This window comes from Hevea brasiliensis, chromosome 5 (assembly GCF_030052815.1).
Source record: "Hevea brasiliensis isolate MT/VB/25A 57/8 chromosome 5, ASM3005281v1, whole genome shotgun sequence".
NCBI classification, from domain to species: Eukaryota; Viridiplantae; Streptophyta; class Magnoliopsida; order Malpighiales; family Euphorbiaceae; genus Hevea; species Hevea brasiliensis.
Window position 1 is genome coordinate 109,323,394 of NC_079497.1, and position 17,986 is coordinate 109,341,379.

The 17,986-nt window shown below is 29.6% G+C and overlaps 2 protein-coding genes across 2 annotated transcripts; one reads left to right on the plus strand and one right to left on the minus strand.

Moving 5' to 3' along the window:
* The first annotated feature begins 10,385 nt into the window (after positions 1 to 10,385).
* LOC110632026 (uncharacterized) lies at positions 10,386 to 11,708 on the plus strand. The gene has a single exon (XM_021780116.2). The coding sequence runs from the start codon at positions 10,521 to 10,523 to the stop codon at positions 11,031 to 11,033; it is 513 nt and encodes a 170-aa protein (XP_021635808.2). The 5' UTR covers positions 10,386 to 10,520; the 3' UTR covers positions 11,034 to 11,708.
* On the minus strand, positions 11,133 to 13,934 carry LOC110632025 (HVA22-like protein j). The gene is made up of 8 exons (XM_058147400.1): positions 13,788 to 13,934; positions 13,614 to 13,672; positions 13,421 to 13,485; positions 13,155 to 13,253; positions 12,537 to 12,593; positions 12,387 to 12,450; positions 12,085 to 12,297; positions 11,133 to 11,537 (listed from the first exon to the last, which is right to left on the minus strand). The coding sequence occupies exons 3-8, from the start codon at positions 13,450 to 13,452 to the stop codon at positions 11,445 to 11,447; spliced, it is 558 nt and encodes a 185-aa protein (XP_058003383.1). The 5' UTR covers positions 13,453 to 13,485; positions 13,614 to 13,672; positions 13,788 to 13,934; the 3' UTR covers positions 11,133 to 11,444.
* Between the last annotated feature and the right edge of the window lie 4,052 nt (positions 13,935 to 17,986).

A 17,986-nucleotide genomic window follows, 5' to 3' on the forward strand; every position in this document is an offset into this window, starting at 1 on the left:
TTATTGTATTTCATACCTCCATCACTTTTCTCACTAATGTGGTCCCATTTTGGATTTTCCATCCTTGTCATTCTCCTTACCAAGAATAACACTTAGCCTATCCTATATCTTAACTTTGTTCCTTTTATTATGCGCTCTTTAGGTTGTCCTTTCATTTATTTCCTTTGTCTTACCCAAAATAGAACTTGACTATTCTATCCCTGGTTCCATTCTTCTTCCTAACATAATAGCTGTACTTGCTAACTATATCTTTCAGAGTCTCTATCGCGTTATCATATGTCTGTGCTACTCAAATTTGGTCCTTTGACCACTCTAGCTAGTACTCCCACTAGCACTTAGATTATATTGCATCTGTAATCAATTATCCCAATTTTCATTCTACACTTTCTCTGTCTACTGGCCTTCTGTGATTTATCTTCGCTAATTTATTACTCTTAACACTATTATAATTAGATTATACTACTGTTTGAAGAATATGAAGTCAGAAAGGAACTCAGGAAATTGCAGTCATACCTTTATCGTATGATTTCTATTCTTATCCTTTAGCTTACATAATACCCTTACTACCTCGAGAACTGATTCTGCAGTAATTTTATTTATTATTATTTTTATTATTATTATTTTCCATGTTTACTCAATTCCAAAACTTAAGATTTCGGGCACCCAAACCCGTCATCCAATTCAAAGGATTTACATCCATCGTGATCTGATTATATATGATTCCTATAATGGAACTTGTATCCTCTCCGGATACAGAGCCAACTACTCTCTACCACACTCTACGGTCCATCCGTACTATTTTGTGGGTCACCATTATTAGTAATAACTTTGATCCCTTACGAAAGATAGGACTATACCTAACTTGTCGCAACAAAGGTACTACATTTACCACCTTGCCCAAAACCATGTCAAACTAATGTCTCTCTTATCATATCATAGCTCTGTAAATCATAAATTCATAGTTTCGACCTTCTCTAGGTAGTAGGGTTGTACTTTATTCCATACTGATACACACAAGGTATACTATTCTCACTAAACTCTAAGCAAAATGTTTGTCATACTGCAAAAACCATCCAAAATTCCATACCGAAGACTAGATGGTCCCACTCTATAGGTGTCACCTTTACATTGCAACTCTTACTGTAACTCTAGCTCATGCTAGGGTATCAACTCTAGTTACCACCCAAGCTGTAACCTTCGATATTCTAGCTCTAGATCCCTAACCAGAGTTCCCAACTCCTTTGCGGATATAGAACTGCTCGGCATTCTTGTACCAAAGCAGTACTGCAACATCCTCATCATAAGCACTCAGTGAAGTACGCAACTCTACACAATAATCTCATGTCGATCTGTAATCTGCGACGAGCAGGACATCGAGAATATTGTATAGTTACTACGATACGTCTGGCGGACTAGGTCTCTTAATCTCTTATCTCTCTTGAATCTTCTATTATCATAAACTTATTACATGCGGGTCATTCACCGATGACAATGGTATCCTCATCCTTATCTAGGGCATTGTACTTTCAAGACTCACTTTTATGTACTCGTGCCTTGCGAAATGGGCACACCATTTAAACCCATCTTGTGAAAATATAGTATTTATTGGATACGTGTTTCCAAGGTAGATCTCAATAAGTTTGCTAAATCTATTTCATGTTTCTATGTACTCCACGAAAATCAAGACACTAAGCGAGGTAATCTTATATTTCCGAGGTATAACGTAGAATCTAGAAACAAAGAATTACAGGAAAAGAAATGTAATCCTATACTCGCATGTGACTCTAGTAGACTCTTCCCAACACTTTAGATGAACATTCCCTAAGAATCTGGAGCCTAAGCTCTGATACCACATTTGTCACGACCCAACCTATGGGCCGGACCGGCACTAGGACCTGGGCCAGCCTAAAGCCCCCGAGGCCCGTAGTAAGCCTTAACTATTCATTAACCCAACTCTAAGGCCCATTTGGGCCCAATATCAAGAAAACAAACGGACAGAGTCTGGCCATAAAATGGACTTTCCAACGGGGAGTTTTCGACTCACCCGACCTGTAAACACAATAAACAATCCATTGGGGAGCTCAGCTCACCCTCCACATACTCATCAACATAATGATAAATGGGAGCTCAGCTCCCTCATCCAATCCATCAAACAGACTTAAAATATTAAGTTTACAGGTCCAACATGAATATAATATTACAGACCAATTTCAAATAATTACTGCTAACACATGCGGAAATTCTAGGAGTAATTAAAATTACACAATATTGATACACAACCTGCGAGGTAAAAAGGCAGGTTAACCCAGAACAAAATATCCTCCTGTGGCCTGTAAAAATTTTTGAACAGGAGTGAGCGTTCGACTCAGAGAGTAAAATATCAATCTTAACTATAATCTCTATAACTATCTGAACTAATGCAACCTGTAGAGTGAAATGTAACATCAACATCATATTCACATCATAGCATCAAAAAGGTAATTTGGAGCACTCACACACCCTGTAGTATCAATCATAACATATGGGAGCTGATCCTATCTGACTCTCTTAAATCCAACTGGTGCCAATTACTCAAGCTCGGACTTCCACTTAATAACCAAATCGAGGTCGATGAATTACTCAAGCCGTGACTACCCCTCGAAGGAACGGGTCCCAGCGAATTACTCAAGCCGTGACTACCCCGTCCTATCCATAGTCCACACCACATCACACGCACGCCAACGCACGCACACTGCTCCAAATTACCACAACAACATCCATAGCATATTAACAGTTATGAATGCAACATAAATTGTGCCTAGAGTTTAACTAAATAAATATATGCATATAAGTGATGCATGGGCATGCTGAACATATAACAATATCGAAATTATAATTAAAATTAATATTTTACTCACAGACTTGACGACAAATTACTGTGGCGGCTGGGTGGAGGAAGAAGGCATCGGCTCACTGACAATCATATTACATTTATTTATTACAATCTGACTCTATACATATAAAGAATATGACCAATTACGTCCTAAGTCGTGCGAAAATCCGTGAGTCTCCCTATACCTAGGACCTACCCAACCTGCAAAAGGGCTAAAAACGCACTTCTATACTCACAATCCATACATCAACAGTTCAATCATATCACACAGCCCCTCCTGGGCCCATCAAATCAATCATCCATCACAATACGCAAAATTTCAATTTAGTCCTTATTATTGATCATTTTTGCAAAAACTGCCCAAACAAGCTCTAAAAATTATAAAACTTTGCCCCGCGGTCCTTAGCAATATTACTAAGCTATTGCAAAAAGAATCGTAATTTTCTAAGCTACCACGAATATTTTATGGATTTTTAATCCTATTTAAGCACTAAAAAATTACGTAAAAACTAGGTTCGGGTTTACCTTTGCCGATTCCGACTTCGGGGACGCGCTCGGGACGTCTGACAATGGGGGGCTAGCCAAAACCTCGGCCCAATTCGGAGACTTTTCCGGTCACCAGTGCATGCGGCGGAAATTCACGAATCCGGACAAGCCGAATTTCATGAATTGAGGATACCTACACGAAGCCCAATAATAATATATAAAAAAATCAGGGGTGTTACAATATTCAGCTGAATATATATAAAAATAAAGGATGTAAATTTATCTAAGAGCATTATTAGGAGAATCAGAAAATGCCCTCAAAGAGCCATATTATAAAATAATTAATATATTATTACTCTTAATTGCTATAACTTGGCAGCTTGGTGTTCCACAATTTTGTGCTTACAAAGAATAAGGAGAGATGTTTTAATTTGATTTCCACTCATTTGGTTCATTTTTTGGGTTAGAGCACATGTCTTTCTCCTCTATGCTCTATGGTGGAATTTCAAGAATCCTATATCAATAAGACATGGTAAAAATCACTAAATAAATTGAGTGAATATTAGTCGGTCCATTTTCATCTCTTTTAAATATAACTCATTTCATTTCCTATTTCAACTATATTATACATTATAAAGAATATTGTCAACTACATAGATAAGATCCCAATATACATGCAAATTTCGTGTCTGAAATCTAAATACAAGAAAATAATGAATAAATATCAATTTTATATGGAAAAAAAAGGATACAATTTTTATTGTGGAATTTCTTAGATAAAGAAATTCAATCCTTTGATTCTTTCCTTTGGAGAGTGTGATTCAAGAGCTTAAGAGCTTGTTCTTGAATATGCGGGGAAGACTTCTTTGATTTGGGGAAGACGGACTTATAGAATTTTGGTAATCTTATTGCTTGAATAAAAAATCTGTAGAGCTTATAATTTGTAACTTGGATAAAGCTTCCATAGTTTAGACTTGATCTTCTGATATTCTTTTAATCCTCTTTTTGAAGAGTAGGCATCTTTATTTATAATAAATTTGGGAGGAGATACTTAATTATTAAATGTCACTATTTTATTGGTCAACTTGTTATCTTTTTAATAAGTGACATGCATACTTTAATTAGCCATTTATCACATTTACGATAATAAGTAAATGGGCTTAGAAATTAATTTTAAAAAAATTACTAAATTAAATTTGTGAGTCCAAAAACCATGTGACAATTTGTATTTAAAATTTAAAATTTTCATTCCTACGCCCTGACAAGAATTCCTTTCTTTTAAATTATATATTCTTTTTTTTTTCTTAGATCGAATCTTTTTTTTACGCAATAGTCCTTTATTAATGAGCATAGCCAAATAATAATTTTATTTATACAGTGTTAATCATCTCAATTCTAATCTAATTAGAAACTTAACTTAATTTAAGAATGAAACTATAATAAAAATTATATTTTATCTAGATAAATCTCCTATTGAGAAATATTTCTTTTACTCAATTTTATTAGAGAGAAATAATGAAACGATTTTTTTTTTTTTAAATAAATTCTACTACAATTTTTTAATCAACAGAGCCAGGATAATTGATTCTCATGATATACTAAATATTTCATAAATATTTAAAAACAACAGATGAATTTCATGTAAGTGCAATTCTACTCAATTACAATGCGACTGAAAATGATATATAAAGAAAGGCAATGGGAAAATTAAATTAAGATGATTAGTCATGTGCCCAAACTCCGATAAAGCTTGAAATCTCTAGAAAATTGGATCAACTGAACACCAGCAACCAGCTGCCGTGCTGGGGTCACTTGCCTCATATATCAATTAGTCACGTGTATTCAAATTCACCTACTTCGCATGATGGTATTGGAAGAAACTAAATAATTAGAGCATATATATATATATATATATATATATATATATATATATATATATATATAGGAAATTGGGAATTCAAATTTGATGTAGATCTGACTAGATCATCACATGACCTAGAAATGCTTCTTTGAAGCCCCTTGCAGATCCACGTCCTAAAATCTTGGCAGATTTTTTTTTTCATTTTGATATTTTAAATATATTTTAAATTATATGCAAATCTCATTTTTTAAAATTATAAAATTTTGAATTCAAATTTTAATTAAAATTAAAAAAATATATAACTTTTAAAATTTAATTTTTTTATTACACAATAAATCAATTACAATTGATAGATTCCACAATAAGAGGTAGCTTTTAACTCATTCCTCTACAAAAAACTTTTGATTTAAATTCTAGGATTTTTCCTACCTAAATCCAATTTGTAACACCTACCATTTCTTGATATCAGAATTTCTGTCTTAAATGAAAAATTCTAGCGAATTTGAAGATTCCACGAATAAGGGAATGGGGGTGGAAGTGTACGAGTATATATTTATATGTGTGTGTTTGAAATGTTCAAAATGTGTTTAAAAAAATAAAAAAAAATGTTTTAATGGTTTTGATCAAATAAAAATTTTCAAGTTCATGTTTAGGCAAAATTAACTTCGGCAGCTGAATAATGAACTTTTAGTAGTCGAAGTCCCTTTTTCGGCTTAAATTTCTTTTTGGATAAAATGGACTTTGGCAGCCAAAATTAAGGCTTTCGATAGCCAAAAGTCCCTTGACATTGAGCATATAAAAGGGACCAAAACCCATTTTTCTGCCAAAACACTTGGATTTTCTCTCCTTCTCTCTCTCAACTGCTGGAGCATACAAGGAGCTTTGGGGCTTTGATTCTCTCACCTCCAAGCTCCAAAAAAGATGTAATATTCTTTTCTTCTTAATCTATTATGCAAATCTAAGAAAATTGATGAGAGATTAAGTTTCTATAACTTTAATTTCATGTAAAGTTATTTTTAAGATGAGTTTTGGGAATTTTATGCATGTTAGGGTTAGGATTTTGTGATTTATGTTGATATTGTATGTTTTTATTATTAGTTTAGTCATGCTTAAGTGTTATGGACCTTAAATGGCAAGTTCCCCTTGATGGATTTGAATAAATCCACGAATATGCTGTGTTGGATTTGGGGAAAACTTAGGATTTGAGTTTTTGATTAATTTATATGGTATTAAACATGATTTTAAATTGTTTTAGGCCCTAGAGATGTGTATATGTGTTTAGATTGAGTTTTGAAACTTTAGAGTGAGTTTGGGCGTTGATGGGAGAAGGATTCTGCAGGTTTTCAACTTGAAATTTATAGAAATTCTTAGGTTTAGCTGCCAAAAACTAAAGGTTTGGCAGCCAAAGGGTGCAGTTTCTCAGAAAATTTAGAAACTTTCTAGGTTTGATGGCTGAAACCCAAGACTCCAATAATCGAACTTGATTATGCCCTTTTAATTTCTTCTTCAATTATGAGATTCCAAAACTTAATTTCATGGTTCTTAAGGGCCTAAAATAAGTTGTTTATTATGTGTATAAAGTTTTAGAGCCATGTATAACTCTCTATGGTTTGATTTTATAGGATTGGGCTTGAGGGACTCGCGATGTTAAGGATCCGATGATAGCTACTGTTCGAGTTAGTTAGTTGATAGGCTACAAAAGACAAGTAATTATAACCTTAAAAAATGTAAATTTTTAAATTTAATTTATGTCATCCTTATGTATCATGTCATATTTTATTTAGGATGTATGTATCTAGAATACGAATATGTTACATAATTGCATATTTGCTTTTGGTACATGATGGATTATGGATGACCCGCTAACTCCCCCCATGTTTATGATTATGTTATGTTATGTATGTTATGGATCCATAAGTAAATCCCATGGGGAGATCTTTACAATGCCCCATCAGGGGAAATCTATAAGTTGCTCTAGGTGCATAACACATGTCATGTTTTAAGCGAAAGTCCCGAGGGGCCTCTATATGAGCCGGGCACATTGGATTTGGAGAGTTACTGGTGACAAATCTATCATAAGTGAAATATTTATATTGTGAAAACCCATTTAGATGATGCATTGCATATGTATGAAATGAATGATATAATTAATGTTAGTTAGTTTACTCACTTAGTTTGTATAAGGGTACCCCTTTCCCCTAACCCCTAGATGTAGGTTTGCAGGATTAGAAGAGATCTTTAAAGAGAGGTCATCAGAGAAAGTTTTAGTGCTCTTCTTTATGTATGATGTATGGGTAGATGGATGTGTAAAATGTGAATGGATAGTACTGTACTGGTAATGATAAAAAATTAGAGTTATGTAATATTTTAAATATGAATATTTATGTTAACTCTTTTGGGAGTGTATATATTGAACCATTACGCTTTAATGATTTTCTATGTATGTTAAGGTTCAAATTATAAACTACTTTTATATTAAAGATGTTTATATATGAATGAAAAGACTAAAGTTTAATGGTTTGAAATATGTTTAGATGATAAGATAGAATATGTGTATATTTTATAGGTTTTAGGCTTATTATGAATTCCGACAGCCTTAAGCTGACCCGATCTCTAATTTTGGTAACGGCTTCTATTTTAGGTTGTTACATGGTCTATCATAAACTCAAGATATAAAATATATGATGAAATTCATCTATTAAATATATAAATCTCACATATTTATATTTTGGATTTATGATAAATTCAATTTAGATAAAAATCTCCCTAAATTCTATATTGAGTAACACATTCATATTTTATTTTGTTTTTATCTCTACACACTAAGAATTTATTTAAATTTTTTAAATTTAAGATTTAATGAAAAAAACTAAAAATAAAGTTTAGTGACTTCAATTTAACATTTTTCTCAACAGTATAATAATAATAATAATAATAATAATAATAATAATAATCGACAAACTCTAAAAAAAGTTTGAGCAGGGAAACCTTAAATAAAATTGGGGCAGCAAATAAGAGAGAGGCAGCCAATTCCAAATTGTCAACAATGATTTCCATTATTAAAGTAAAAGATTTAAAGGTGTTTTTTAACTTGCTTTTTGTAGCTTATCATACGTTTCTTGCGTGTCCATAATTTCTTTTCTTATTAGCAGCTTTACCCTCATATTATCCTCTTTTCTATATTTTCCCCATAAATTTTTGCATATTTAACTATACTACTATAGCTTATGAGAAATTTTCAACTCTAGGGAAGAGAATGATTTTATTATTATTATTATTATTATTATTATTATTATTATACTTTTTATTTTCCCTTTAAATAATAACATTAAATAATAATATGAAATTGTAGGATACACAACAAGTCAAAGAAAATAACATAAAAGAAAATTATTATTTAATTTTTTTATTTTAATAATATTAATTATTTGATTTTCTTATTTTAAAGAATACATTTGTTAATTTTTATATTTTTATCTTATTTATTCTTTAATCTCTCTAATTATTTTAGATATTAAAGAAATATGAAAAGTCTAAAGTGTCCTAAATTTATAATTTACTTTTATATTAAATTGCTTGAATTTCGTTTAGTTTAGTAATTTAAAAACACAATTATATAATTTTTTTTATTTTTAAAAAATTAAATTATTTAATTTTTATAATAATAATTTCTCCATTCTTTAATAATATTGGCTAATAAAAAATTTGATTTAAATTGAATGAATGAAATAAAAAAAAAGAGACTAATTAATATATTTTTTAAAATAATTAATTTCGTTAAAATAGATTAAAGGGATTAAATAGTATTTTTTATTAAAAATAAAAAGCTAATTTCACCCATAGTCCCTCAGCTTAATTGGTTATATCAGTAATGTCCCTCAATTTTAATTTATATCATAAAAATTCACTAATTTTGATTTGAGTATGGTTAAAATTTTTGTGACTTATTATTACAAGTTTTTAGGTTAACTTATTATTAAATTTCGTTTATGGTCTCTTAACTTCGATAAATATACTGCATACATCCCTCAATTTTAATTTATCTTAAAATATCTATAAATTATACAAAATATACTAAATAATAATTAAAATTGGATATATTATTTTGCTAATTTAAAAAATAAAGACCAAACTATATACAGAATCAACCTATATAAAAAAATTCACACTTAATTAGGGTTTAGATATTTTCAAAATAAAGTAATAAAGTAAAATAATTATATATTATTAAATTTTTCTATAAATTAGACATAAATCTTTTAGATATTAACTTAAAATAAAATTAAAAAATAACATTTTTATCATAAATTAAATAATTAATTTTAAATAGCATGATTTTATTTTAAATAAATGAAAAATAAATGAAGATTTAAAATTTTAAATTGACTATAAACTTGAGAGACAATTATTAACCTATTTAAGATAGTGTTTGGTTTGATTACTTACTTTTAACTTTTGACTTAAAATATATTTTTAAATTTATAAGTTAATTTAAAAATAAATAGTTAATTATTTAATAAAATTATTTAAAATTAACTTTTAAATAGTTTAAGTATTTAGTTAAAATGTATTTAAAAGTAATATAATTTGTTAAAATGAAAAAAAAAAGAATATATCATTGAATATTGTGGTTGGTAAAATAAGAATAATATTGATATTTTAAAAAATTATTAAGATAAGATATTCTTTTACTTGGTTAAAATATAATTTTAAAATAAATAAATAAATTATAAATAAGTGAATATTATTTATAATTTTTAATTTATTTTAAATAATTTTTTAAATTTTAAGCCAAATTAAATGCTAATATAATTATAATTTTTTTTATTTATAAGTTAATTTAACTGACTTATAAGTCAAATAAATACTCTTTAAATTGAGAGATAATGAGTAAAATTTAGTCATAAATTAATCTAGAAGTCTATAATAGCAAATTATAGAGATTTTAGTGATAATTAAAATAAAATTTAAAGATTTTTATGGTATAAATTAAAATTAAGGGACGATATTGACATATTATCTAAGTTGAAGGATTATGAATAAAATTAAACAAAAACAAAAGTTGGTACCAAAAGTAAATATCGAAAAACTTATGGGGCGGATGGAAAAAGGCCCACATGAGATAAAAGACGAAGGCAACAAACGCCAACGATTGGCGGTCCAATAGCATTCGCACCTCACCACTACCAAAACGAGCCGCCGTTGCGACAAAAAGAGAGAGAGGGGGTGTGTGTCCCTTCTTCTCTTCTTTGAAAATCTTTCGCCATTATTTTTAGCGGCCCCCTTTCTCCCTCTCTCTCCATGGATAAAGCAGGGCCTCAACCAGCTCTACGCCGCCGGAACTCCATTGCCACATCTGTAGTCATACCCAGTGAGCTTGCTATCCCTTCCAAACCTCTCCACACCTCCAGCCTCCCTCCTCACCACACAAACGGCAACGGCGTCGCCTCCTCTCCACCACTTGACTTCGAGCTGTCCTCTTTCAAATCCTCCTTATCTTACACTTCTCTTAAGGACATCCTCCCTTCCACAGCCGTCAACTCCCCCACTGGCGCTGCTTCCGCCTGCGGTTCCGCTTGCGAAATTTCTATTCGCAACCGCCTCGTCAAGCAGGCGGCGTGGGCCTACCTCCAGCCTATGTCGTCGTCACCGGATTCATCGAGCCAACACTTCCTCCGCCGCCTCTGGCTGCAATTTTCTGTGCGCAACCCCATCACTTCTTGTATTCGGTTCATTAGTCTCCATGTGATTCCTAGTATTACCAGAACCTTTGATCGGATTCTTCGTGCCATTCGGGTCCGGATGGACAGATAGCACTGGCTGATGGTTTTTTGTAGTAATTCAAATGCTGTAGCAGTTCAGTGTGTGCTCTTAAATTTGTACACTCAAAGATTACAAAGACGAGCAAAATCATGAATATAAATCAAACTGGATTCAGAAATGAAGAAAACAATTACAAAGGTGTTTTTTTTCTTTTCCTTCTATCTATAAGGTTTGACTGGTTTTTGTACAATTTGGTTTCAATCTTCAGTTTTGGATTGGCTCCTAACGGCGGAGCCTCATTCGGGCCCGTTGGAGCTTGTCACTGACATCAGATTCAGGGGCGGTGCTTGGGTCCACCGAAAGTACAACTTCTGTTTGTTCGTGGAGGTGGACTTGAACGTGGTTGGATTTTGGTGACTCCGAAACTGCACGGTAGATTGTGCTGCTGAACAGCTGTGGTTGCTACTTCTTGTTCTTGTGCTTGCTCATTGAGGGCAGTTCACTTATTAGACCCGGTGGTGCCGGGGGTGCGCTGGGTTCGTACTTGCTCGCCTTCTGCAAGGTTGGTTAACAGTATCGCGTTTAGTACTCTTATTGATTGATTTAGTTTTGTTTTGTATATTATAATCATGATTGATTACATATTGAATAATCCAAGCTCTGTTTCTCAATGTGTGGGATTTGCTTGATAATGGGTAATAAAATTTGCTAAATCACAATTCACAATCTTCAATTTGCAGATGAGGAAATGAAATAATAAAATCAGTAGTTGTATAATTGACAGGCTGAGGATTGAGGAAGAGTGTCAGGTTGCTTATCTGTGATGCAGGGGATATCGGAAAGGAATGATGAAGCTTATAAGCTTGAAAGACCCAAAGAAAGATTGGGTCGAATTTGTTGGGTGCAAATGAGAATAAGCAAGTCTTAATAAAGGAACCAACCGAAGGATTCCTTATTGAATATAGCAAGTTGTTGCTTGCAGATATCAAAGTTGTTGCTTGCAGCTAGGTTTTAGTGTATATTTGAATCTTTCCCTTGTGTCCACTAGGAGTAATGGGATGATCTTCTGTGCTTTTGTATAGTTTGTTCAAAAATTTTTTACCTTGGCGCGTTTGCCTGAAAATTTTCCTGGTTGAGCAGTCAAGTACTCAAGAACTTGAAAGAATGCACTCTGCCCCAAATCTGTGCAGTTTTGCCAATAGTAAAGTGCAAAGTCCCAGGCTCTAGCTCTCAACTCCAGTAGCTTCCTCTCGATATCGGTTTCATGCCTTGTTACAAAAGGCCTCAGCAAAGTTTCATAGATGTAGCCAGTTCCCTACATAAGCAAAGGTTTCCCATTTCAAGTTTTCGGAAACTAAGCTAATAAAATTATTCCCTAGATTACAAGCATCTTCTTTTACATACCTTTGTTTTTGGATACCACAAGCAGATAAAGAGTGCCAGCTTAATCTCACCATACATTGGCAACCTTCACCATAAGATGAGCCCAAAATCAAGCAAAATTCATGTTAAGTTGCTATAAACACAAATTTACAGAAACAGAACTCTGCTTACCATGAAACAAATGTATCCCCTATCCTCTCACATATAGTAAGAATTGCAATAATGACCCTGCAAAATCAATGAGAATCACACTTCTAAGAAGACCGATGCAAAAGAAAGCCTTAAAAGTCAAAAAGCATGCTAATTATGAGACACTAGTGTGGATGAAGTATGTTTGCCCATTTCCTCATTATGACAATGATATATCAAACATTTTCACAAGGTCAGAAGTTGGAAGTTAGAACTGAATTAACTGATCACAACTGAATTAACTGATACATAATTGCAATGAGAATTTATCGAGAAATCATTCTCATCCGTTATAATCCATAACCCCATCAAGAATAAGCCTAACATGCAAACGGTGGAATCCTCAATGGCTACATGCCCTTTCTTATAATATTTGACCAATTCTATTGCAATCTTGGCCTATCACTGGCAATTTAGAATGGCAACCTAGAGAAAAATATAGTTGAAAACATAGAATATGTTTGCAATTCCCCGGCCTATTACTGGAAAATTTGAGAAAGATATTGTTGGTCAAGATTGAATTGTATTTCTTGAGTGAAAACTTAAACAAAACCAATTTCAATCTAAAATTCCTGGCTTAAATGAATAATAAGGACTTACCAATATTGACACCAAAATCGAAGTTCTTCTTTTTCAACTCTGTTATTCTCTATAGATTTGAAACATTCAAAAGCAGGGTAGGCATACCCAAAAAGCAACCTGGCACCCCATAAATCATAATAAGCATCAAGAAAAGAACATCAAATCCCAGAAATATAATTTAAAGAAGAGAAAAGGGTAGATAAAGTTACACAAAGAAAACAAAGAATCAAACCAAAACCAAAAAAAAAATAAAAATGAAATGAAATTGGTGATCAGTGACATACAGAAGACATCTGGTGACAATATCTCCTAACATCCTTAATCTCTAAAGTATGCACCTGCCAAATTCCTGTACAACACCGTTAAAAACTTTTCTCATCCAATCCATAAACCAGGCAAGAGGGAAGAAGAAGAAGAAGAAGAAGAAGAAACAGACATCCATCCGAAAAAACAAAACAAAAAAGAAAGAAGTTTCACCTGTATATTAATATAGACCAGAATGATGAAAGAAACTTTCGTTTGAAGAAATCAAATTACTGCGATCAAATAAGAAGAAAAAGAAAACCATAAAATCAGTGACCCGAGTTCTGATAGATTAAAAAGAAACATCAAGATTACAAAGATTCTTGAGAAAAGAAATGAGGTTTAAACCTTCTATTGTTTCCTGTGAAATGCTAGTGGAGATGGATAAAAAAAAATTTCGCAGAAACGTGAGAGCAGATGACGGAGAAGGCAAGAGAAGAGGTCTAATAATGAATGTGCATAGAATAAACTAATTCAAATCTCTTTATATATATGGTAGTGGGTAGGGGATTTCTTGGCTCGGACGCCTCTGCTAGTATTTTACACGCAAGTCAGGGGAGGTGATTACCTGGGAATTCTTCTAATGGGTTTAGTCAACGACTTAGAAGTTCTTATTTTCTGTTTGGGTAGTTTTGTCATTTTACTCATTCACATTTAAAAAAAAAAAAAAGCCGTTGACCGCAGTTCTTATGGGTTTTTATTTACTTTAATTGAATTATAATTTTTTTATATCAAGTATTTTCTATATTGGTTTCTCGACTCACGAAAAAATCCTTTCAGAGTTTTATCTCTGCATCTAAGGTTGAACATTCGATTAATTAAATTGAATTAAATTAAATTTTTAAATAATTAAATTATTAATTAAATTATATCAAAAAAAAATAAAATAAAATAAATAAAAAAATAAAATATTAAATCAATTATTGATTATAATCGAATTAATTGTAAAAAATAAAATATATATTTTATATTATTAATTATTTAATAAAATATTAATAAAAAGATATTTATATTTTTTTTATTTATAAAAAAATTATAAATATAATTTAATATTAATAAGATAATAATTATAAGTTAAATATTATTATAAAATTATAAATTAAATATTATTATAAAATCATTAAAATAATAATTATAAATAATATAATATTAATAAAATTATAATTAATATATTAATTAATTGAAATTTGATTATTTCGGTTATTAAATAAAAGATAACTAAACCAATAATTAAAAATAAAAAATTTTTATTATTACTAACCGAACTAAATTTATTCTTACCGAAATAATTGAATTTCATTTATTCGGTTTGATTATTTTGTTATAACTGAATAATGCTCACCCCTAAATGCATCTAATACTTATGAATAATTAAATTATGATTTTTAATTTATAAAAATATTTTTAAAAATATATATATAGTTCTAATTAGCATGCCATGTAGCCTAATCTACATTCTGGTGTTGGATTGATTTCCATTTAATTTTGGTTCAATTTATATGGGTTTCTAGAAGTTTAATTAAATAATCCCATCCGCCATGCAAAGTTCTCAACAATGGGCATTACACTGCCAACTTTGAATCTTCAGACTTGTTCATAAATTTCTAATGTAATTATTATAAAGAATCCAGATTTTGGTCTTCATTTTTCTTCTTCCCAAATGTGTATTAACTTTGAGGATGGCAATTCCGATCCAGATCATATATGCGTTTAATTATTAGTCAATAATTAAATTATATTTAAAATGTTTTCAAAAAGAAATTATGTTAAATATAATATAATTTTAAATATTTAATTTAAAAATATTTTATATATTCATAACACTGACTTGATTTAATTTTTATTAATTAATTGACTTGACTCAATAAATAATAATAATAAATAGAGACGGTTCGGAAAGGTCACGTTCTCTTCCTTAGCTTAGAATCTTCAAATGGCAGAAGGGTAATTTGGATATTTAGTCATTCGTTATGACTTATTGGCAGAAGGGTAATTTGGATATTTACTCATTCTTTATGACTTATTCCTTATGAAAGAAGTATTCTATTATATATATATATATATATATAGAGAGAGGGAGAGAGATTTTAATTATTTTTATTATAAAACTTTTATTAAAAAGTTTAAGTGGTAAAAAAAATAAAAATTAAAATTAAAATAATTAATAAAAATATATAAATTAAATTACTAATAATTAGGTGCATCAACATAAATAATTTTTTTTTGATATTTTATTTTATAGTATTCTCACATAACATTTTTTATTATATATAATTTATAAATTATTTAATAATTATTTTATTAATATTATAATGAATAGATATTATTATAAGGTAGTTTATAATATATTAATATATATTAATTATATATATTTATATTTATATTTATATTATATATAGTTTGATTTTAATTATTTTTATTAGAAAATTTTTATTAAAAAGTTTAAGAAATAAAAATAATAAAAATAAAATTTAAAATAATTAATAAAAAATTTAAAATATTATGTTATTTTTATATATTAAAATTAAAAAATATATAAATTAAAATTATTAATAGTCACGTGCATTATTAATAGCAATTTTCTAATTATAAGATAAAATTGATACACATATAATAATTTTATTATAATCATTAATTATGATAAATTTCATGTGAATCTCAATATGATTAATTATTATAATTAAATTATTGTATGCATATCTTTTTATGAATTTTCTTTTTTTAAAAAAACTTTTTTAATATATCAGAATTATAAAATAATTTTATATTCAATCAAGTAAAAAATCATATAAATATATTTATAATAATACGTTTCATATTTTATAGTAGGACACATCATTATTTTAAAAATATATCAATTTATAATTAAATGAGTATATGTACCATATGTATATAAATGTCACTTTTTTTTAAGAAAAAGATTAAATAAATCCTTATATTTTTAATAGAGATTTAAATAAATTTAAAATTAAGTTTTAGGCTAAATAAGTTTGGGTACTTTCTAATAAGGTTAACTAAATTTATACTTAATCAAATATTATTTTTTTAATAATAAAATATTATTTTTCTTAATTTTAAATATTAAAAATTATTTATTAATTTTAATTAAAATTAACAAAATAATAAAAATTATTTAAGATTAAAATTATTATTTTTAATATTTTATTATTTAAAAATAAAAAATAACATTTTATTATTAAAAATAATATTTTATTAAATATAAGCTTATTTAACCTTAATTAAATATATATATATAATCTAAAATTTAATTAATTTGACGCTTAACTAAAAATACAATTACTTTTTTTTTCTTTGGAGGAGAATGGAGCAAGTTGGGGACTATGACGTGGTTCTTAAATAAAAAAGTAGGACCCATGTTGTCACTCAACACGCCACCTTCAAAGTGCAATTACAATAATCTCCTTCATCCTTTGTTTATTTGTTAATAATTATTATTAAGATAGATTACGATCAAATTTTTATGTGATATCAAAATTAGTTAATTTCACATTTTTAAACTAACTAAATTTTAAAAAATAGAGGCTGACTAATTAATTTTGACATTAGTATATATTCAAAAATAATAATTCTCCTGATTTAATTTAAATTAATTTTTAATGTAAAAGATACAATTCATTAAAATTAAAATAATTTATCATTAGTTATAATTTAGGACAGTGCTCACAAATAATTGATTGAACTTATTAACATGGAATTGATCTGAGAATGTTTGAAAATTCTAGTTTTTGGGATTTTCTAGAAAGAACTAAAAATCAAATTAACTTGGAAGCGACTTAATAACTAATTTCTAGAACAAGCAAAGTCTTTTTTTTTATATATAATTTTTCTTTTTTTTATTTTTAAAGTTGATGTTGATGCCAAGAGAGTTGTTATGTTAGGTTCAACCCTTTAACCAACCAATGATCAAACTAATGCATAGAAATTGTGAATTGAAGTCATGAACCAGTCAACATTTTAGCAAAATAATATGTTATGAAGAAAGAAAATGACTCAAATGGGTTTTCAAAGTGAATAAATTTTAATATGGACCTGGTCATCTGATTATACTGTTTTTGTTTGGGTTAGTTTGCCTTGATACCTTGGAAGCATCCCCTTGATTCCTTTGCATAATCCACAATCTAAAAGTCTATTAATCATTTTATTAAATTAAACCACACCCCCCACCCCACCCCCCCCCCCCCCCCCTTCTCTCTCTCTCTCTTTTCTTAGTGGGTAATAGTATGTACAATTAAATCTTATGAACAGCCGACCCTAACTAGTAAATTACTTGATTATTTAGAAAGAGAGAATAGAGTACTAAATGATGTATTGGATGGCCAATCCAATTTCCATCCCTAAAATAATATTTGTTGGAATAGGAAACAAGTATCAGTATTCTTCAATTATGTCATTGTGGAATCTTTGTGATATTGTTTGGGATTCTTGACTCGGAATCGGATCGAATTATATCTGAAATTAAAGAGAAAAGAAGAGATCGGTGGCCTGAGTTAGGCCACTCTGAGGCTCGAGTCAACTAATGTTAAGAG